The 23,937-nt window shown below is 42.4% G+C and overlaps 1 protein-coding gene across 2 annotated transcripts in view; it reads right to left on the minus strand.

Moving 5' to 3' along the window:
• Positions 1-23,937, minus strand: part of cntn5 (contactin 5) — a 700,818-nt gene that overhangs the window by 555,500 nt on the left and 121,381 nt on the right. For both annotated transcript variants that reach the window (XM_052468732.1, XM_052468731.1), the window contains exon 2: positions 9,366-9,488. In XM_052468732.1, coding sequence (XP_052324692.1) covers positions 9,366-9,420 — 55 coding nt within the window. In that variant the 5' untranslated portion in view covers positions 9,421-9,488. The remainder of the gene's footprint in view (positions 1-9,365; positions 9,489-23,937) is intronic.

Below are 23,937 nucleotides of genomic sequence, written 5' to 3' on the forward strand. Positions count from 1 at the left end.
TCTCTAGCTACTTCAGTTAGCCTGAAGGCAGCTCTGCAGAGTGTCTCTAGCTACTTCAGTTAGCAGGCCTGAAGGCAGCTCTGCAGAGTGTCTCTAGCTACTTCAGTTAGCCTGAAGGCAGCTCTGCAGAGTGTCTCTAGCTACTTCAGGTAGCCTGAAGGCATCTCTGCAGAGTGTCTCTAGCTACTTCAGTTAGCAGGCCTGAAGGCAGCTCCGCAGAGTGTCTCTAGCTACTTCAGTTAGCAGGCCTGAAGGCAGCTCTGCAGAGTGTCTCTAGCTACTTCAGTTAGCCTGAAGGCATCTCTGCAGAGTGTCTCTAGCTACTTCAGTTAGCAGGCCTGAAGGCAGCTCCGCAGAGTGTCTCTAGCTACTTCAGTTAGCAGGCCTGAAGGCAGTTCTGCAGAGTGTCTCTAGCTACTTCAGGTAGCCTGAAGGCAGCTCTGCAGAGTGTCTCTAGCTACTTCAGTTAGCCTGAAGGCAGCTCTGCAGAGTGTCTCTAGCTACTTCAGTTAGCAGGCCTGAAGGCAGCTCTGCAGAGTGTCTCTAGCTACTTCAGGTAGCCTGAAGGCATCTCTGTAGAGTGTCTCTAGCTACTTCAGTTAGCCTGAAGGCAGCTCTGCAGAGTGTCTGTAGCTACTTCAGTTTGCAGGCCTGAAGGCAGCTCTGCAGAGTGTCTCTAGCTACTTCAGTTAGCCTGAAGGCATCTCTGCAGAGTGTCTCTAGCTACTTCAGTTAGCAGGCCTGAAGGCAGCTCTGCAGAGTGTCTCTAGCTACTTCAGGTAGCCTGAAGGCAGCTCTGCAGAGTGTCTCTAGCTACTTCAGTTAGCCTGAAGGCAGCTCTGCAGAGTGTCTCTAGCTACTTCAGTTAGCAGGCCTGAAGGCAGCTCTGCAGAGTGTCTCTAGCTACTTCAGGTAGCCTGAAGGCATCTCTGCAGAGTGTCTCTAGCTACTTCAGTTAGCCTGAAGGCAGCTCTGCAGAGTGTCTCTAGCTACTTCAGTTAGCCTGAAGGCAGCTCTGCAGAGTGTCTCTAGCTACTTCAGTTAGCAGGCCTGAAGGCAGCTCTGCAGAGTGTCTCTAGCTACTTCAGTTAGCCTGAAGGCAGCTCTGCAGAGTGTCTCTAGCTACTTCAGTTAGCAGGCCTGAAGGCAGCTCTGCAGAGTGTCTCTAGCTACTTCAGTTAGCCTGAAGGCAGCTCTGCAGAGTGTCTCTAGCTACTTCAGTTAGCCTGAAGGCAGCTCTGCAGAGTGTCTCTAGCTACTTCAGTTAGCCTGAAGGCAGCTCTGCAGAGTGTCTCTAGCTACTTCAGTTAGCAGGCCTGGAGGCAGCTCTTCAGAGTGTCTCTAGCTACTTCAGTTAGCCTGAAGGTAGCTCTGCAGAGTGTTCACTCGCTGGCACAGCCACAAAGTAAAACAATCTTCTTCTTTTTTTAACCCAACCGTAACCACACTGCTAACCCTAATGCCTAACCCTAAACTTATTTTAAGACCAACATTTTTAACGATAGAGCCAATTATGAATATCTAGCGGAAATCACTGAGTTCTGCCTCCAAGTCAACCTGACTTGAGTTACCAGTAACATCACAGTACTATCAGTAACACATTGGTTCACACTCACAGGTTTATGAGTAACAAAATTGCGATGCTACCATGCATAACATACACATGGACGATGTGTTGATAGTGTTTCTGGGAAGGAGCCAGAAGATATAAGATATAAGATCAGCGTCAACTCACTATCAGTACGAACAAGAATATAATTTTCGCGACGCGGATCCTTTGTTCTGCCTTTCACCCAGGACAACGGAATGGATCCCAGCCGGCGACCCAAAAAAACGAATCCGAAAAAGAGGGAAACGAGGCTTCTTCTTCTTCTGGTCAGACTCCGGAGACAGGCACATCGTGCACCACTCCCTAGCATTCTTCTCGCCAATGTCCAGTCTCTTGACAACAAGGTTGATGAAATTCGAGCAAGGGTAGCATTCCAGAGGGACATCAGAGACTGTAACGTTCTTTGCTTCACGGAAAAAAAAGCTCAATGGAGAGACGCTATCGGAGGCGGTGCAGCCAGCGGGTTTCTCCACGCATCCCGCCAACAGAAACAAACATCTTTCTGGTAAGAAGAGGGGCGGGGGCGTATGCCTTATGGCTAACGAGACATGGTGTGATGAAAGAAACATACAGGAACTCAAATCCTTCTGTTCACCTGATTTAGAATTCCTCACAATCAAATGTTGACCACATTATCTACCAAGAGAATTCTCTTCGATTATAATCACAGCCGTATATATCCCCCCCCCCAAGCAGACACATCGATGGCTCTGAACTAACTTTATTTGACTCTTTGCAAACTGGAATCCATTTATACGGAGGCTGCATTCACTGTAGCTGGGGATTTTAACAAGGCTAATCTGAAAACAAGACTCCCTAAATTTTATCAGCATATCGATTGCGCAACCAGGGGTGGAAAAACCTTGGATCATTGTTACTCTAACTTCCACGACGCATATAAGGCCCTCCTTTCGGAAAAGCTGACCACGACTACATTTTGTTGATCCCTGCCTACAGACAGAAACTAAAAAAAGAAGCTCCCACGCTGAGGTCTGTCCAACGCTGGTCCGACCAAGCTGACTCCACACTCCAAGACTGCTTCCATCACGTGGACTGGGATATGTTTCGTATTGAGTCAGATAACAACATTGACGAATATGCTGATTCGGTGTGCGAGTTCATTAGAACATGCATTGAAGATATCGTTCCCATAGCAACGATTAAAACATTCCCGAACCAAAAACCGTGGATTGATGGCAGCATTCGCGTGAAACTGAAAGCGCGAACCACTGCTTTTAATCAGGGCAAAGTGACTGGTAACATGACCGAATACAAACAGTGCAGCTATTCCCTCCGCAAGGCTATCAAACAAGCTAAGCGTCAGTACAGAGACAAAGTAGAATCTCAATTCAACGGCTCAGACACAAGAGGCATGTGGCAGGGTCTACAGTCAATAACGGACTACAAGAAGAAAACCAGCCCAGTCACGGACCAGGATGTCTTGCTCCCAGGCAGACTAAATAACTTTTTTGCCCGCTTTGAGGACAATACAGTGCCACTGACAAGGCCTGCAACGGAAACATGCGGACTCTCCTTCACTGCAGCCAAGGTGAGTAAGACATTTAAGGCTGCAGGCTGCAGGCCCAGACGGCATCCCCAGCCGCGCCCTCAGAGCATGCGCAGACCAGCTGGCCAGTGTGTTTACGGACATATTCAATCAATCTCTACACCAGTCAGCTGTTCCCACATGCTTCAAGAGGGCCACCATTGTTCCTGTTCCCAAGAAAGCTAAGGTAACTGAGCTAAACGACTACCGCCCCGTAGCACTCACTTCCGTCATCATGAAGTGCTTTGAGAGACTAGTCAAGGACCATATCACCTCCACCCTACCTGACACCCTAGACCCACTCCAATTTGCATACCGACCAAATAGGTCCACAGAAGATGCAATCTCAACCACACTGCACACTGCCCTAACCCATCTGGACAAGAGGAATACCTATGTGAGAATGCTGTTCATCGACTACAGCTCGGCATTCAACACCATAGTACCCTCCAAGCTCGTCATCAAGCTCGAGACCCTGGGTCTCGACCCCGCCCTGTGCAACTGGGTACTGGACTTCCTGACAGGCCGCCCCCAGGTGGTGAGGGTAGGCAACAACATCTCCACCCCGCTGATCCTCAACACTGGGGCTCCACAAGGGTGCGTTCTGAGCCCTCTCCTGTACTCCCTGTTCACCCATGCACGCACCCAACTCAATCATCAAGTTTGCGGACGACACAACAGTGGTAGGCTTGATTACCAACAACGACGAGACGGCCTACAGGGAGGAGGTGAGGGCCCTCGGAGTGTGGTGTCAGGAGATGATTGTGGACTTCAGGAAACAGCAGAGGGAACACCCCCCTATCCACATCGATGGAACAGTAGTGGAGAGGGTAGCAAGTTGTAAGTTCCTCGGCATAAACATCACAGACAAACTGAATTGGTCCACTCACATTGACTGCATCGTGAAGAAGGCGCAGCAGCTCCTCTCCTCTCCTCAACCTCAGGAGGCTGAAGAAATTCGGCTTGTCACCAAAAGCACTCACAAACTTCTACAGATGCACAATCGAGAGCATCCTGGCGGGCTGTATCACCGCCTGGTACGGCAACGGCTCCGCCCACAACCGTAAGGCTCTCCAGAGGGTAGTGAGGTCTGCACAACGCATCACCGGGGGCAAACTACCTGCCCTCCAGGACACCTACACCACCCGAAGTCACAGGAAGGACATAAAGATCATCAAGGACATCAACCACCCGAGCCACTGCTTGTTCACCCCGCTATCATCCAGAAGGCGAGGTCAGTACAGGTGCATCAAAGCTGGGACCGAGAGACTGAAAAACAGCTTCTATCTCAAGGCCATCAGACTGTTGGCTGCTGCCAACACACTGACACTGACACTGACTCAACTCCAGCCACTTTAATAATGGGAATTGATGGGAAATGATGTAAAATATATCACTAGCCACTTTAAACAATGCTACCTTATATAATGTTACATACCCTACATTATTCATCTCATATGCATGCGTATATACTGTACTCTATATCATCTACTGCATCCTTATGTAATACATGTATCACTAGCCACTTTAACTATGCCACTTTGTTTACAAACTCATCTCATATGTATATAGATACCATCTACTGTATCTTGCCTATGCTGCTCTGTACCATCACTCATTCATATATCTTTATGTACATATTCTTTATCCCCTTACACTGTGTATAAGACAGTAGTTTTGGAATTGTTAGTTAGATTACTTGTTGGTTATTACTGCATTGTCGGAACTAGAAGCACAAGCATTTTGCTACACTCGCATTAACATCTGCTAACCATGTGTATGTGACCATTAACATCTGCTAACCATGTGTATGTGACCATTAACATCTTTGATATTGACCATTTCTGAACCATGTTGTGACCATTAACATCTGCTAACCATGTGTATGTGACCATTAACATCTGCTAACCATGTTGTGACCATTAACATCTGCTAACCACGGTATGTGACCAATAACATCTGCTAACCATGTATGTGACCAATAACATCTGTAACCATGAGTATGTGACCAATAACATCTGCTAACCAGTGTATGTGACCAATAACATCTGCTAACCATGTGTATGTGACCATTAACATCTGCTAACCATGAGTATGTGACCAATAACATCTGAACCATGTGTATGTGACCAATAACATCTGCTAACCATGAGTATGTGACCAATAACATCTGCCCATGTGTATGTGACCAATAACATCTGCTAACCATGTGTATGTGACCATTAACATCTGCTAACCATGTGTATGTGACCATTAACATCTGCTAACCATGAGTATGTGACCATTAACATCTGCTAACCACGTGACACAGAGTGACCAATAACATCTGCTAACCATGAGTATGTGACCAATAACATCTGCAACCATGTGTATGTGACCAATAACATCTGCAACCATGTGTATGTGACCACCATCTGCTAACCTGTGTATGTGACCATTAACATCTGCAACCTGTTATGTGACCATTAACATCTGCTAACCATGTGTATGTGACCATTAACATCTGCTAACCATGTGTATGTGACCAATAACATCTGCAACCATGTGTATGTGACCAATAACATCTGTTAACCATGTGTATGTGACCAATAGCATCTGCTAACCATGTGTATGTGACCATTAACATCTGCTAACCTGTATGTGACCATTAACATCTGCAACCATGTGCATGTGACCATTAACATCTGCTAACCATGTGTATGTGACCATTAACATCTGCTAACCATGTGTATGTGACCAATAACATCTGCTAACCATGTGTATGTGACCAATAACATCTGCTAACCATGTGTATGTGACCAATAACATCTGCTAACCATGTGTATGTGACCAATAACATCTACTAACCACGTGTATGTGACCAATAACATCTGCTAACCATGTGTATGTGACCATTAACATCTGCTAACCATGAGTATGTGACCAATAACATCTGTTAACCATGTGTATGTGACCAATACAATTTGATTTGATTTGATTTGAGACACATTGTAACATGTTCTTTGCAGGTAATAGATAGTGGAGCCATGTTGTGAGCATATAGATCTGACTTATCATACAAGAGTCACCAAGGTCTGATTGTCCAGTGGATAAGGTGCTTTCTCTCTCTCAAATGACAATAGTGAGATTTAAGCTGTGAGGCTCTAGCCCATTGCCTATATCGGCAAAGAGAACAGAGAGCTCAATCAAGACGCAGAGGCACCTGTTATGGACCTATAGACCTGGCAGGCACAGACACAGAGGCACCTGTTATGCACCTATAGACCTGGCAGGCACAGACACAGAGGCACCTGTTATGCACCTGTAGACCTGAAAGGCACAGACACAGAGGCACCTATAGACCTGGCAGGCACAGACACAGAGGCACCTATAGACCTGGCAGGCACAGACACAGAGGCACCTATAGACCTGGCAGGCACAGACACAGAGGCACCTGTTATGCACCTATAGACCTGGCAGGCACAGACACAGAGGCACCTGTTATGCACCTATAGACCAGGCAGACACAGACACAGACAACCAACTCTACACTCTAAGCTGATTACTTCAGACAAACTCAACTCCCACAAACATTGAAAACTTGTTTTTCAACCACTCCACAAATATCTTTCTTGTTAACAAACTATAGTTTTGGCAAGTCGGTTAGGACATCTACTTTGTGCATGACCTTGTTCAAACAATTGTTTACAGATTATTTTACTGCATCACAATTCCAGTGGGTCAGAAGTTTACATACACTAAGTTGGCTGTGCCTTTAAGCAGCTTGGGAAATCCAGAAAATGATTTCATGGCTTTAGAAGCTTCTGATAGGCTAATTGACATCATTTGAGTCAATTGGAGGTGTACCTGTGGATGTATTTCAAGGCCTACCTTCAAACTCAGTGCCTCTTGCTTGACATCATGGAAAAATCTAAAGGAATCAGCCAAGACCTCAGAATTTGTTTGTAGACATCCAAAAGTCTGGTTCATCCTTGGGAGCAATTTAGGCACCACGTTCATCTGTACAAACAATAGTATGCAAGTATAAACACCATGGGACCACGTAGCCGTCATACCGCTCAGGAAGGAGACGCGTTCTGTCTCCTAGAGATAAACACCATGGGACCACGCAGCCGTCATACTGCTCAAGAAGGAGACGCGTTCTGTCTCCTAGAGATAAACACCATGGGACCACGCAGCCGTCATACTGCTCAAGAAGGTGACACGTTCTGTCTCCTAGAGATAAACACCATGGGACCAGCCGTCATACCACTCAGGAAGGAGACACGTTCTGTCTCCTAGAGATAAACACCATGGGACCAGCCGTCATACCACTCAGGAAGGAGACACGTTCTGTCTCCTAGAGATAAACACCATGGGACCAGCCGTCATACCACTCAGGAAGGAGACACGTTCTGTCTCCTAGAAATGAAGGTACTTTGGTGTGAAAAGTGCAAATCAATCCCAGAACAACAGCAAAGGACCTTGTGAAGATGCAGGAGGATACAGGTACAAAAGTATCTATATCCACAGTAAAACAAGTCATAGTTGACTTAACCTGAAAGGCCGCTCAGCAAGGAAGAAGCCACTGCTCCAAAAACCTCCATAGAAAAGCAAGACTACGGTTTGAAACTACACATGGGGGCAAATATCGTACTTTTTGGAGAAATGTCCCCTGGTCTGGTGAAACAGAAATAGAACTGTTTGAAAAAACATTATGGAAAAAGCATACCATGCAATAATCTGAGTACAGCGCTCAGAGACCAAAACAGCCAAACAGATATCCCCCATGTTGTGGAGTCAACATTAGTCAGAAATAGCATTATAAATATTCACTTACCTTTGATGATCTTCATCAGAATCCCATGAATCCCAGTTCCACAATAAATGCTTGATTTGTTTGATAAAGTTAATCATTTATGTCCAAATACCTCCTTTTGTTAGCGCATTCAGCCCTGTAATCCAAATTCATGACGCACAAGCAGACGAAAAGTGAAAAAGTTCCATTACAGTCCGTAGAAACATGCAAACGATGTATAGAATCAATCTTTAGGGTGTTTTTAACATAAATCTTCAATAATGTTCCAACCAGAGAATGCCTTTGTCTGTAGAAATGCAATTTAACGTGAGCTAACTATCACGTGAACGAGCGTGGTCAGCTCATGGCTCCTGGCAGACCTCTGACTCATTCCCCTCTCATTCGGCCCCCCTTCACAGTAGAAGCATCAAACAAGGTTCTAAAGACTGTTGACATCTAGTGGAAGCCTTAGGAAGTGCAAGATGACCAATAACCCACTGTATTTTCAATAGGGGTTTAGTTGAAAAACGACAAACCTCAGATTTCCCACTTCCTGTTTTGATTTCTCCTCAGGTTTATGCCTGCCATATGAGTTCTGTTATACTCACAGACATCATTCAAACGGTTTTGGAAACTTCAGAGTGTTCTCTTTCCAAATACACTAATAATATGCATATCTTAGCTTCTGGGACCGAGTAGCAGGCAGTTTACTCTGGGCACCTCTGGGCACCTTATTCATCCAAGCTACTCAATACTGCCCCCAGCCATAATACGTTTTTAAGGACAACAAAGTCAAGGTATTGGAGTGGACATCACAAAGCCCTGACCTCAATCCGCTAGTAAATTTGTGGGCAGAACTTAAAAAGCGTGTGCGAGAAAGGCCTATAAACCTGACTCGGTTACACCAGCTCTGTCAGGAGGAATGGGCCAAAATTCACCCAACTTATTGTGGGAATCTTGTGGAAGGCTACCCGAAACATTTGACCCAAGTTAAACTATTTAAAGGCAATGCTACCAAATACTAATTGAGTGTTTGTAAACTTCTGACCCACTGGGAATGTGATGAAAGAAATAAAAGCTGAAAGAAATCATTCTCTCTACTATTATTCTGACATTTCACATTCTTAAAATAAAGTGGTGATCCTAACTAATTTTTACTAGGATCAATTGTCCGGAATTGTGAAAAACTGAGTTTAAAAGTATTTGGCTAAGGTGTATGTAAACTTCCGACTTCAACTGGATATATTTTTAAACGGGTAGAAAACGTGAAAATGTTGTTATTATTGATATGACTGGCTGTTGGAATCAGTGTGCACCATCGCACTCAGACAAACAGAGCATCTACTGTGACAGCGGCACATCGCCGTAAAAGAGCAGGAAAACCTTCAGCTTATCTCAGAGCATTGCATTGTGTGTATCTCCTACGACAGTACCTGAAAGGCCACTGATGACGGACAGCAGGAGAAGTGGTTTCCATGGCGACCCCATACTTGTTCAGGCGGGTCCCCCCCTTCAGCAGCGTTGTTAGAAGGTCTGTTTCTTCATTAAAGCTGTGCCTAGGAAACAACAAGAACAACATTCAACTGTTTGTTAGTAGGTTTAAAGCTGTCTATTAAACAACAAGAACAACATTCAACTGTTTGTTAGTAGGTTTAAAGCTGTGCCTAGGAAACAACAAGAACAACATTCAACTGTTTGTTAGTAGGTTTAAAGCTGTCTATTAAACAACAAGAACAACATGCAACTGTTTGTTAGTAGGTTTAAAGCTGTCTATTAAACAACAAGAACAACATGCAACTGCTTGTTGCCAGTTAAAGCTGTTTCAATGGACAAGTTGACATTGGATGAATTTACCAACCCCCCCTTTATATTCTGAATGTAAAAGTGTATCATTAGGGCATGCTTGTGAATTTGAGGGTTTAGTGTTTAAAGGCCCAGTCCTGTGTTTTATATCATGTTGAACTTCAGTCAATGAAACTAACACAGTAAAAGTGTGAATTTCCTTAATCTGTGTTAATTTCTGACAGTTACTGATTGAAAATACAATCTACACAGGACCTTCTAACCAGCAGGTTTGCATGGGCGGAGTTTCTGGTTTCCATGGTGACATCACCAGGTGGTAATTTGTTAATAGAGTAATAACAAAGAGTTCCAAACCTCTGTCAATAACAGCTAGTTTTCACTTTTCCCCTCCCCAATCAGACCACTCCCAGACAGTCCTAGCAACAGTCTTGATTTAGAAAGCGTTTTGATAAAAAGCTACTATTGCCCATTTTCATGGAAATCTACTACAGTAGAGTACTTAATTGTTACCAAGAAATAATTTTTTATTAATGTAAAAAAAACCATCTGCATTGGACATTTAAGTTAACGTTATGTTGGCATGGTGTTTAGAAGGCACACGTGGTTGATATGGGAAACGGAGCCCAGGAAGCAGCATTTGAAAAAGCTGCTGACGGGTGGCTGTAGGATATGATGGATATGATGGATATGATGGATATGATGGATATGTAGGATATGATGGATATGATGGATATGTAGGATATGATGGATATGATGGATATGATGGATATGATGGATATGTAGGATATGATGGATATGATGGATATGATGGATATGTAGGATATGATGGATATGATGGATATGATGGATATGATGGATATGATGGATATGATGGATATGATGGATATGATGGATATGATGGATATGTAGGATATGATGGATATGATGGATATGATGGATATGTAGGATATGATGGATATGATGGATATGATGGATATGTAGGATATGATGGATATGATGGATATGATGGATATGATGGATATGTAGGATATGATGGATATGATGGATATGATGGATATGATGGATATGATGGATATGATGGATATGATGGATATGTAGGATATGATGAATATGATGGATATGATGGATATGATGGATATGTAGGATATGATGGATATGATGGATATGATGGATATGATGGATATGATGGATATGATGGATATGATGGATATGATGGATATGTAGGATATGATGGATATGATGGATATGATGGATATGTAGGATATGATGGATATGATGGATATGATGGATATGATGGATATGATGGATATGATGGATATGATGGATATGATGGATATGTAGGATATGATGAATATGATGGATATGATGGATATGTAGGATATGATGAATATGATGGATATGATGGATATGTAGGATATGATGGATATGATGGATATGATGGATATGATGGATATGTAGGATATGATGGATATGATGGATATGATGGATATGATGGATATGGTGGATATGATGGATATGATGGATATGATGGATATGTAGGATATGATGAATATGATGGATATGATGGATATGATGGATATGATGGATATGATGGATATGATGGATATGATGGATATGATGAATATGATGGATATGAATGGATATGATGGATATGATGGATATGATGGATATGATGGATATGATGGATATGATGGATATGATGGATATGTAGGATATGATGGATATGATGGATATGATGGATATGATGGATATGAATGGATATGATGGATATGATGGATATGATGGATATGATGGATATGAATGGATATGATGGATATGATGGATATGATGGATATGATGGATATGATGGATATGATGGATATGATGGATATGTAGGATATGATGGATATGATGGATATGATGGATATGATGGATATGATGGATATGATGGATATGATGGATATGTAGGATATGATGGATATGATGGATATGTAGGATATGTAGGATATGATGGATATGATGGATATGATGGATATGATGGATATGATGGATATGATGGATATGATGGATATGATGGATATGATGGATATGATGGATATGATGGATATGATGGATATGATGGATATGATGGATATGATGGATATGATGGATATGATGGATATGATGGATATGATGGATATGAATGGATATGATGGATATGATGGATATGATGGATATGATGGATATGATGGATATGATGGATATGATGGATATGATGGATATGATGGATATGATGGATATGAGGATATGTAGGATATGATGGATATGATGGATATGATGGATATGATGGATATGATGGATATGATGGATATGATGGATATGATGGATATGATGGATATGATGGATATGATGGATATGTAGGATATGATGGATATGATGGATATGTAGGATATGTAGGATATGATGGATATGATGGATATGATGGATATGATGGATATGATGGATATGATGGATATGATGGATATGATGGATATGATGGATATGTAGGATATGATGGATATGATGGATATGTAGGATATGTAGGATATGATGGATATGATGGATATGATGGATATGATGGATATGATGGATATGATGGATATGATGGATATGATGGATATGATGGATATGATGGATATGATGGATATGATGGATATGATGGATATGATGGATATGATGGATATGATGGATATGATGGATATGATGGATATGATGGATATGATGGATATGATGGATATGTAGGATATGATGGATATGATGGATATGTAGGATATGTAGGATATGATGGATATGATGGATATGATGGATATGATGGATATGATGGATATGATGGATATGATGGATATGATGGATATGATGGATATGAATGGATATGATGGATATGAATGGATATGATGGATATGATGGATATGATGGATATGATGGATATGATGGATATGATGGATATGATGGATATGATGGATATGATGGATATGAATGGATATGATGGATATGAATGGATATGATGGATATGATGGATATGATGGATATGATGGATATGATGGATATGATGGATATGAATGGATATGATGGATATGATGGATATGTAGGATATGATGGATATGATGGATATGATGGATATGATGGATATGATGGATATGATGGATATGATGGATATGATGAATATGAATGGATATGATGGATATGATGGATATGATGGATATGTAGGATATGATGGATATGTAGGATATGATGGATATGTAGGATATGATGAATATGATGGATATGAATGGATATGATGGATATGATGGATATGATGGATATGATTGATATGATGGATATGATGGATATGATGGATATGTAGGATATGATGGATATGATGGATATGATGGATATGATGATATGATGGATATGAATGGATATGATTGATATGATGGATATGATGGATATGATGGATATGATGGATATGATGGATATGAATGGATATGATGGATATGAATGGATATGATGGATATGATGGATATGATGGATATGTAGGATATGAATGGATATGATGGATATGATGGATATGATGGATATGATGGATATGTAGGATATGTAGGATATGATGGATATGATGGATATGATGGATATGTAGGATATGTAGGATATGATGGATATGATGGATATGATGGATATGATGGATATGTAGGATATGATGGATATGATGGATATGATGGATATGATGGATATGATGGATATGATGGATATGATGGATATGATGGATATGATGGATATGATGGATATGATGGATATGATGGATATGATGGATATGATGGATATGATGGATATGATGGATATGATGGATATGATGGATATGATGGATATGATGGATATGATGAATATGATGGATATGATGGATATGATGGATATGATGGATATGTAGGATATGATGGATATGATGGATATGATGGATATGATGGATATGATGGATATGATGGATATGATGGATATGAATGGATATGATGGATATGAATGGATATGATGGATATGATGGATATGATGGATATGATGGATATGTAGGATATGATGGATATGATGGATATGATGGATATGATGGATATGAATGGATATGATGGATATGTAGGATATGATGGATATGATGGATATGATGGATATGATGGATATGAATGGATATGATGGATATGTAGGATATGATGGATATGATGGATATGATGGATATGATGGATATGTAGGATATGATGGATATGATGAATATGATGGATATGATGGATATGATGGATATGATGGATATGATGGATATGTAGGATATGATGGATATGATGGATATGTAGGATATGTAGGATATGATGGATATGATGGATATGATGGATATGTAGGATATGTAGGATATGATGGATATGTAGGATATGATGGATATGATGGATATGTAGGATATGATGGATATGATGGATATGATGGATATGATGGATATGATGGATATGATGGATATGATGGATATGTAGGATATGATGGATATGATGGATATGTAGGATATGATGGATATGATGGATATGATGGATATGTAGGATATGATGGATCTGATGGATATGATGGATATGATGGATATGATTGATATGATGGATATGATGGATATGTAGGATATGATGGATCTGATGATATGATTTTAGGAGGCACCTTGGTAAGAGAAGGCAGAGAGAACCCAACAGTTGGGAACTGTCACGCCCTGACCTGAGTATTCTTTGTTTTCTTTATATATTTTGGTTAGGTAAGGGTGTGACATGGGTGATGTATGTGTGTTTGTACTGTCTAGGGGTTTTGTATGTTTATGGGGTTGTTTACCATCTAGGTGTTTATGTATGTCTATGGTTGCCTAGATTGGTTCTCAATTTGAGGCAGCTGTTTATCGTTGTCTCTAATTGGGAACCATATTTAGGCAGCCATCTTGTTTGGGTATTTCGTGGGTTATTGTCTATGTCTATGTGCCTGTGTCTGCACTTTTGTAAGCTAGCGTCACGTTCATTTTGTATAGTTTGTTTAGTGTTGGTCTTCATTAATAAATAGAATATGTATTCATCTTGGTCTCCACACTAACGACGAACGTGGCAGGAACTGTATTTCCTTTTCCTTTGCAGGATGTTTCTTCCTACATTAATGAATTACATTTTATTTTTCTATCAAATCGCAAGTTAGCAACCCATCCCTTACGGGAATAATGGAGACAGAAACATTACAATATTTCACAGTGATAATACAGTGATAATACTTCAGGTGTTCGGTGCAGTGGGCACAGCATAAAGAATGAATAAGACATCAATATATAGTATAATAGTAAATGTTATCCAATCAATAATTATAACCCTAGAGCAGTAAACAGAATCAATCGAGATCAATACAGACAGATTGCGCAGCATTGTTTTCAGATCGAAGCATGGAGGGGGATGTTGCTTTAGGCAGATCGCAGTAGTAGTACAGCTGTCTGTCTGGCTTTCGGTATATAAAATAAATAAGCATAAATATGGGTTATATTTACAATGGTGTTTGTTCTTCACTGGTTGCCCTTTTCTTGTGGCAACAGGCCACAAATCTTGCTGCTGTGATTGCACACTGTGGTATTTCACCCAGTAGATATGGGAGTTTATCAAAATTGGATTTGTTTTCGAATTCTTTGTGGATCTGTGTAATCCTTTCTCTGTGTCTCTGTCTCTCTCAATCATCGCTCTCTCCATCCCCTCTCTTTCATTATCACTCTCCTCTCTATCCATCCCATCTCCCTCCCTCTCCACCTCTCCATCCTCCCACATGGCACCACAGTCTTCACCATTCACAACAGACTGACTGACTGACAGATAGAGCAAATCCTCATCCTTTCTGCACTACAGATCACAACAGACTTGCAGTGATCTAGTCTACAGGCTCTCTAGTCTACAGGTTCACTAGTCTACAGGTTCTCTAGTCTACAGGTTCTCTAGTCTACAGGTTCACTAGTCTACAGGTTCTCTAGTCTACAGGTTCACTAGTCAAAAGGTTCTCTAGTCTACAGGTTCTCTAGTCGAAAGGTTCTCTAGTCGAAAGGTTGTCTAGTCTACAGGCTCTCTAGTCTACAGGCTCTCTAGTTGAAAGATTCTCTAGTCGAAAGGTTCTCTAGTCGAAATGTTATCTAGTCTACAGGTTCACTAGTCTACATGCTCTCTAGTCTACAGGTTCACTAGTCTACAGGTTCACTAGTCTACAGGTTCACTAGTCTACAGGTTCACTACTCTACAGGTTCTCTAGTTCACAGGTTCACTAGTCTACAGGTTCTCTAGTTGAAAGGTTCTCTAGTCGAAAGGTTCTCTAGTCTACAGGCTCTCTAGTCTACAGGCTCTGTAGTCTACAGGTTCTCTAGTCTGCAGGTTCACTAGTCTACAGGTTCTCTAGTCTACAGATTCTCTAGTCTACAGGTTCACTAGTCTACAGGTTCACAAGTCTACAGGTTCTCTAGTCTCCAGGTTCACTAGTCTACAGGTTCACTAGTCTTCAGGTTCTCTAGTCTACAGGTTCTCTAGTCTACAGGTTCACTAGTCTACAGGTTCTCTAGTCTACAGGCTCTCTAGTTGAAAGATTCTCTAGTCGAAAGGTTCTCTAGTCGAAATGTTATCTAGTCTACAGGTTCACTAGTCGAAAGGGTCTCTAGTCTACAGGTTCACTAGTCTACAGGTTCTCTAGATGAAAGGTTCTCTAGTCGAAAGGTTCTCTAGTCGAAAGGTTCTCAAGTCTACAGGCTCTCTAGTCTACAGGTTCACTAGTCTACAGGTTCACTAGTCTACAGGTTCTCTAGTCTACAGGTTCTCTAGTCTACAGGTTCACTAGTCTACAGGTTCTCTAGTCTACAGGTTCTCTAGTCTACAGGCTCTCTAGTCTACAGGTTCACTAGTCTACAGGTTCTCTTGTCTACATGCTCTCTAGTCTACAGGTTCACTAGTCTACAGGTTCACTAGTATACAGGTTCACTAGTCTACAGGCTCTCTAGTCTACAGATTCTCTAGTCTACAGGTTCACTAGTCTACAGGTTCTCTAGTCTACAGGCTCTCTAGTCTACAGGCTCTCTAGTCTACAGGTTCACTAGTCTACAGGTTCTCTAGTCTACAGGTTCTCTAGTCTACAGGTTCTCTAGTCTACAGGTTCACTAGTCTACAGGTTCTCTAGTCTACATGTTCTCTAGTCTACAGGTTCACTAGTCTACAGGTTCTCTAGTCTACATGCTCTCTAGTCTACAGGTTCACTAGTCTACAGGTTCTCTAGTCTACAGGTTAACTAGTCTACAGGTTCACTAGTCTACAGGTTCACTAGTCTACAGGTTCACTAGTCTACAGGTTCTCTAGTCTACAGGTTCACTAGTCTACAGGTTCACTAGTCTACAGGTTCTCTAGTCTACAGGTTCACTAGTCTACAGGTTCTCTAGTTGAAAGGTTCTCTAGTCGAAAGGTTCTCTAGTCTACAGGCTCTCTAGTCTACAGGCTCTCTAGTTGAAAGATTCTCTAGTCGAAAGGTTCTCTAGTCGAAATGTTATCTAGTCTACAGGTTCACTAGTCTACATGCTCTCTAGTCTACAGGTTCACTAGTCTACAGGTTCACTAGTCTACAGGTTCACTACTCTACAGGTTCTCTAGTTCACAGGTTCACTAGTCTACAGGTTCTCTAGTTGAAAGGTTCTCTAGTCGAAAGGTTCTCTAGTCTACAGGCTCTCTAGTCTACAGGCTCTGTAGTCTACACGTTCTCTAGTCTGCAGGTTCACTAGTCTACAGGTTCTCTAGTCTACAGATTTTCTAGTCTTCAGGTTCACTAGTCTACAGGTTCACAAGTCTACTTCTCTAGTCTCCAGGTTCACTAGTCTACAGGTTCACTAGTCTTCAGGTTCTCTAGTCTACAGGTTCTCTAGTCTACAGGTTCACTAGTCTACAGGTTCTCTAGTCTACAGGCTCTCTAGTTGAAAGATTCTCTAGTCGAAAGGTTCTCTAGTCGAAATGTTATCTAGTCTACAGGTTCACTAGTCGAAAGGGTCTCTAGTCTACAGGTTCACTAGTCTACAGGTTCTCTAGATGAAAGGTTCTCTAGTCGAAAGGTTCTCTAGTCGAAAGGTTCTCAAGTCTACAGGCTCTCTAGTCTACAGGTTCACTAGTCTACAGGTTCACTAGTCTACAGGTTCTCTAGTCTACAGGTTCTCTAGTCTACAGGTTCACTAGTCTACAGGTTCTCTAGTCTACAGGTTCTCTAGTCTACAGGCTCTCTAGTCTACAGGTTCACTAGTCTACAGGTTCTCTTGTCTACATGCTCTCTAGTCTACAGGTTCACTAGTCTACAGGTTCACTAGTATACAGGTTCACTAGTCTACAGGCTCTCTAGTCTACAGATTCTCTAGTCTACAGGCTCTCTAGTCTGCAGATTCTCTAGTCTACAGGTTCACTAGTCTACAGGTTCTCTAGTCTACAGGTTCACTAGTCTACAGGTTCCCTAGTCTACAGGTTCACTAGTCTACAGCTTCTCTAGTCTACAGGTTCACTAGTCTACAGGTTCTCTAGTCTACATGTTCTCTAGTCTACAGGTTCACTAGTCTACAGGTTCTCTAGTCTACATGCTCTCTAGTCTACAGGTTCACTAGTCTACAGGTTCTCTAGTCTACAGGTTAACTAGTCTACAGGTTCTCTAGTCTACAGGTTCACTAGTCTACAGGTTCTCTAGTCTACAGGTTCACTAGTATACAGGTTCACTAGTCTACAGGTTCACTAGTCTACAGGTTCTCTAGTCTACTGGTTCACTAGTCTACAGCTTTTCTAGTCTACAGGCTCTCCAGTTGAAAGGTTCTCTAGTCGAAAGGTTCTCTAGTCTACAGGTTCACTAGTCTACAGGTTCCCTAGTCTACAGGTTCACTAGTCTACAGCTTCTCTAGTCTACAGGTTCACTAGTCTACAGGTTCTCTAGTCTACAGGTTCACTAGTCTACAGGTTCACTAGTCTACAGGTTCACTAGTCTACAGGTTCTCTAGTATACAGGTTCTCTAGTCTACAGGTTCACTAGTCTACAGGTTCTCTAGTCTACAGGCTCTCTAGTTGAAAGGTTCTCTAGTCGAAAGGTTCTCCAGTCGAAAGGTTATCTAGTCTACAGGTTCACTAGTCAAAAGGTTCTCTAGTCGAAAGGTTCTCTAGTCGAAATGTTCTCTAGTCGAAAGTTTCTCTAGTCTACAGGTTCACTAGTCGAAAGGTTCACTAGTCTACAGGCTCTCTAGTTGAAAGATTCTCTAGTCGAAAGGTTCTCTAGTCGAAATGTTCTCTAGTCGAAAGTTTCTCAAGTCTACAGGCTCTCTAGTCGAAAGGTTCTCAAGTCTACAGGCTCTCTCGTCTACAGGTTCACTAGTCTACAGGTTCTCTAGTCGAAAGGTTCTCTAGTCTACAGGTTCACTAGTCTACAGGTTCTCTAGTCTACAGGTTCTCTAGTCTACAGGTTCACTAGTCTACATGCTCTCTAGTCTACAGGTTCACTAGTCTACAGGTTCACTAGTATACAGGTTCACTAGTCTACAGGTTCTCTAGTCTACAGGTTCTCTAGTCTACAGGTTCACTAGTCTACATGCTCTCTAGTCTACAGGTTCACTAGTCTACAGGTTCTCTAGTCTACAGGTTAACTAGTCTACAGGTTCTCTAGTCTACAGGTTCACTAGTCTACAGGTTCTCTAGTCTACAGGTTCACTAGTATACAGGTTCACTAGTCTACAGGTTCACTAGTCTACAGGTTCTCTAGTCTACTGGTTCACTAGTCTACAGCTTTTCTAGTCTACAGGCTCTCCAGTTGAAAGGTTCTCTAGTCGAAAGGTTCTCTAGTCGAAAGGTTCACTAGTCTACAGGCTCTCTAGTTGATAGGTTATCTAGTTGAAATGTTCTCTAGTCTACAGGTTCACTAGTCTACAGGTTCACTAGTCTACAGGTTCTCTAGTCTACAGGCTCTCTAGTCTACAGGTTCACTAGTCTACAGGTTCACTAGTCTACAGGTTCACTAGTCTACAGGTTCTCTAGTATACAGGTTCTCTAGTCTACAGGTTCACTAGTCTACAGGTTCTCTAGTCTACAGGCTCTCTAGTTGAAAGGTTCTCTAGTCGAAAGGTTCTCCAGTCGAAAGGTTATCTAGTCTACAGGTTCACTAGTCAAAAGGTTCTCTAGTCTACAGGTTCTCTAGTCGAAAGGTTCTCTAGTCGAAAGGTTATCTAGTCTACAGGTTCACTAGTCGAAAGGTTCTCTAGTCTACAGGTTCACTAGTCTACAGGTTCTCTAGTTGAAAGGTTCTCTAGTCGAAAGGTTCTCTAGTCGAAAGTTTCTCAAGTCTACAGGCTCTCTAGTCGAAAGGTTCTCAAGTCTACAGGCTCTCTCGTCTACAGGTTCACTAGTCTACAGGTTCTCTAGTCGAAAGGTTCTCTAGTCTACAGGTTCACTAGTCTACAGGTTCTCTAGTCTACAGGTTCTCTAGTCTACAGGTTCACTAGTCTACATGCTCTCTAGTCTCACTAGTCTACAGGTTCACTAGTATACAGGTTCACTAGTCTACAGGTTCTCTAGTCTACAGGTTCTCTAGTCTACAGGTTCTCTAGTCTACAGGTTCTCTAGTCTACAGGTTCTCTAGTCTACAGGTTCACTAGTCTACAGGTTCCCTAGTCTACAGGTTCACTAGTCTACAGCTTCTCTAGTCTACAGGTTCACTAGTCTACAGGTTCTCTAGTCTACAGGTTCACTAGTCTACAGGTTCACTAGTCTACAGGTTCTCAATTCTACTGGTTCACTAGTCTACAGGTTCTCTAGTCTACAGGCTCTCTAGTTGAAAGGTTCTCTAGTCGAAAGGTTCTCTAGTCAAAAGGTTCACTAGTCTACGGGCTCTCTAGTTGAAAGGTTCTCTAGTCGAAAGGTTCTCTAGTCTACAGGTTCACTAGTCTACAGGTTCTCTAGTCTACAGGCTCTCTAGTTGAAAGGTTCTCTAGTCTACAGGCTCTCTCGTCTACAGGTTCACTAGTCTACAGGTTCTCTAGTCGAAAGGTTCTCTAGTCTACAGGTTCACTAGTCTACAGGTTCTCTAGTCTACAGGTTCTCTAGTCTACAGGTTCACTAGTCTACATGCTCTCTAGTCTACAGGTTCACTAGTCTATAGGTTCACTAGTATACAGGTTCACTAGTCTACAGGTTCTCTAGTCTACAGGTTCTCTAGTCTACAGGTTCACTAGTCTACATGCTCTCTAGTCTACAGGTTCACTAGTCTACAGGTTCACTAGTCTACAGGTTCCCTAGTCTACAGGTTCACTAGTCTACAGCTTCTCTAGTCTACAGGTTCACTAGTCTACAGGTTCTCTAGTCTACAGGTTCACTAGTCTACAGGTTCACTAGTCTACAGGTTCTCTAGTCTACTGGTTCACTAGTCTACAGCTTTTCTAGTCTACAGGCTCTCCAGTTGAAAGGTTCTCTAGTCGAAAGGTTCTCTAGTCGAAAGGTTCACTAGTCTACAGGCTCTCTAGTTGATAGGTTATCTAGTTGAAATGTTCTCTAGTCTACAGGTTCACTAGTCTACAGGTTCACTAGGGTTCTCTAGTCTACAGGCTCTCTAGTCTACAGGTTCACTAGTCTACAGGTTCACTAGTCTACAGGTTCACTAGTCTACAGGTTCTCTAGTATACAGGTTCTCTAGTCTACAGGTTCACTAGTCTACAGGTTCTCTAGTCTACAGGCTCTCTAGTTGAAAGGTTCTCTAGTCGAAAGGTTCTCCAGTCGAAAGGTTATCTAGTCTACAGGTTCACTAGTCAAAAGGTTCTCTAGTCTACAGGTTCTCTAGTCGAAAGGTTCTCTAGTCGAAAGGTTATCTAGTCTACAGGTTCACTAGTCGAAAGGTTCTCTAGTCTACAGGTTCACTAGTCTACAGGTTCTCTAGTTGAAAGGTTCTCTAGTCGAAAGGTTCTCTAGTCGAAAGTTTCTCAAGTCTACAGGCTCTCTAGTCGAAAGGTTCTCAAGTCTACAGGCTCTCTCGTCTACAGGTTCACTAGTCTACAGGTTCTCTAGTCGAAAGGTTCTCTAGTCTACAGGTTCACTAGTCTACAGGTTCTCTAGTCTACAGGTTCTCTAGTCTACAGGTTCACTAGTCTACATGCTCTCTAGTCTACAGGTTCACTAGTCTACAGGTTCACTAGTATACAGGTTCACTAGTCTACAGGTTCTCTAGTCTACAGGCTCTCTAGTCTGCAGATTCTCTAGTCTACAGGTTCACTAGTCTACAGGTTCTCTAGTCTACAGGTTCACTAGTCTACAGGTTCCCTAGTCTACAGGTTCACTAGTCTACAGCTTCTCTAGTCTACAGGTTCACTAGTCTACAGGTTCTCTAGTCTACAGGTTCACTAGTCTACAGGTTCACTAGTCTACAGGTTCTCAATTCTACTGGTTCACTAGTCTACAGGTTCTCTAGTCTACAGGCTCTCTAGTTGAAAGGTTCTCTAGTCGAAAGGTTCTCTAGTCAAAAGGTTCACTAGTCTACGGGCTCTCTAGTTGAAAGGTTCTCTAGTCGAAAGGTTCTCTAGTCTACAGGTTCACTAGTCTACAGGTTCTCTAGTCTACAGGCTCTCTAGTTGAAAGGTTCTCTAGTCGAAAGGTTCTCTAGTCGAAAGGTTCTCTAGTCGAAAGTTTCTCTAGTCTACAGGTTCACTAGTCGAAAGGTTCTCTAGTCTACAGGTTCACTAGTCTACAGGTTCTCTAGTTGAAAGGTTCTCTAGTCGAAAGGTTCTCTAGTCGAAAGGTTCTCAAGTCTACAGAGAACAAGCTTCACTGGAAAAGATCAAGACTGCGTCCCAAATGGCACCCTATTCCCGAATGTCTCCCTAGGGCGCTGGTAAACATGTTGTGCTGTATAAAGGGAACAGGATACTGTGTGGGACATGTATCCACTTCAGGCAATTCAACGGCTCAGACACAAGAGGTATGTGGCAGGGTCTACAGTCAATCACGGATTACAAAAAGAGAACCAGCCCCGTCGCGGACCAGGATGTCTTGCTCCCAGGCAGACTAACTAACTTTTTTGCCCGCTTTGAGGACAATACAATGCCTGACACGGCCCGCAACCAAAACCTACGGACTCTCCTTCACTGCAGCCGACGTGAGTAAAATATTTAAACGTAATAACCCTCGCAAGGCTGCAGGCCCAGACGGCATCCCCAGCCGCGTCCTCAGAGCATGCGCAGACCAGCTGGCTGGTGTGTTTACGGACATATTTAATCAAACCTTATCCCAGTCTGCTGTTCCCACATGCTTCAAGAGGGCCACCATTGTCCCTGTTCCCAAGAAAGCTAAGGTAACTGAGCTAAACAACTACCGCCTCGTAGCACTCACTTCCGTCATCATGAAGTGCTTTGAGAGACTAGTCAAGGACCATATCACCTCCACCCTTCCTGACACCCTAGACCCACTCCAATTTGCTTACCACCCAAATATGTCCACAGACGATGCAATCTCAACCACACTGCACACTGCCCTAACCCATCTGGACAAGAGGAATACCTATGTGAGAATGCTGTTCATCGACTATAGCTCAGAATTTAACACCATAGTACCCTCCAAACTCGTCATCAAGCTCGAGACCCTGGGTCTCGACCCCACCCTGTGCAACTGGGTACTGGACTTCCTGACCGGCCGCCCCCAGGTGGTGAGGGTAGGTAACAACATCTCCACCCCGCTGATCCTCAACACTGGGGCCCCACAAGGGTGCGTTCTGAGCCCTCTCCTGTACTCCCTGTTCAACCACGACTGCGTGGCCATGCACGCCTCCAACTCAATCATCATGCATGGTTTCATGCATGTCAACATCAGAAGCCTCCTCTCTAAGTGTTTCTTGCTCACTGCTTTAGCACACTCTGCTAACTCTGATGTATTTGCAGTGTCTGAATCCTGGCTCAGGAAGGCCACTAAAAATTCTAAGATTTCCATACCCAACTATAATATTTTCCGTCAAGATAGAACTGCCAAAGGGGGAGGAGTTGCAGTCTACTGCAGAGATTTTTTTTTATTTTTTATTTTTTTATTTCACCTTTATTTAACCTCTTGCTCCTACCTGGCATGCAGGCGTCCCATCTAGAGCTCTGGAAATGCAAATGCGCTACGCTAAAAGCTAATAGTATTAGTTAAAACTCAAACGTTCATTAAAATACACATGCAGGGTATTGAATTAAAGCTA

Source organism: Oncorhynchus keta, chromosome 18 (assembly GCF_023373465.1).
Source record: "Oncorhynchus keta strain PuntledgeMale-10-30-2019 chromosome 18, Oket_V2, whole genome shotgun sequence".
Classification (NCBI taxonomy): Eukaryota; Metazoa; Chordata; class Actinopteri; order Salmoniformes; family Salmonidae; genus Oncorhynchus; species Oncorhynchus keta.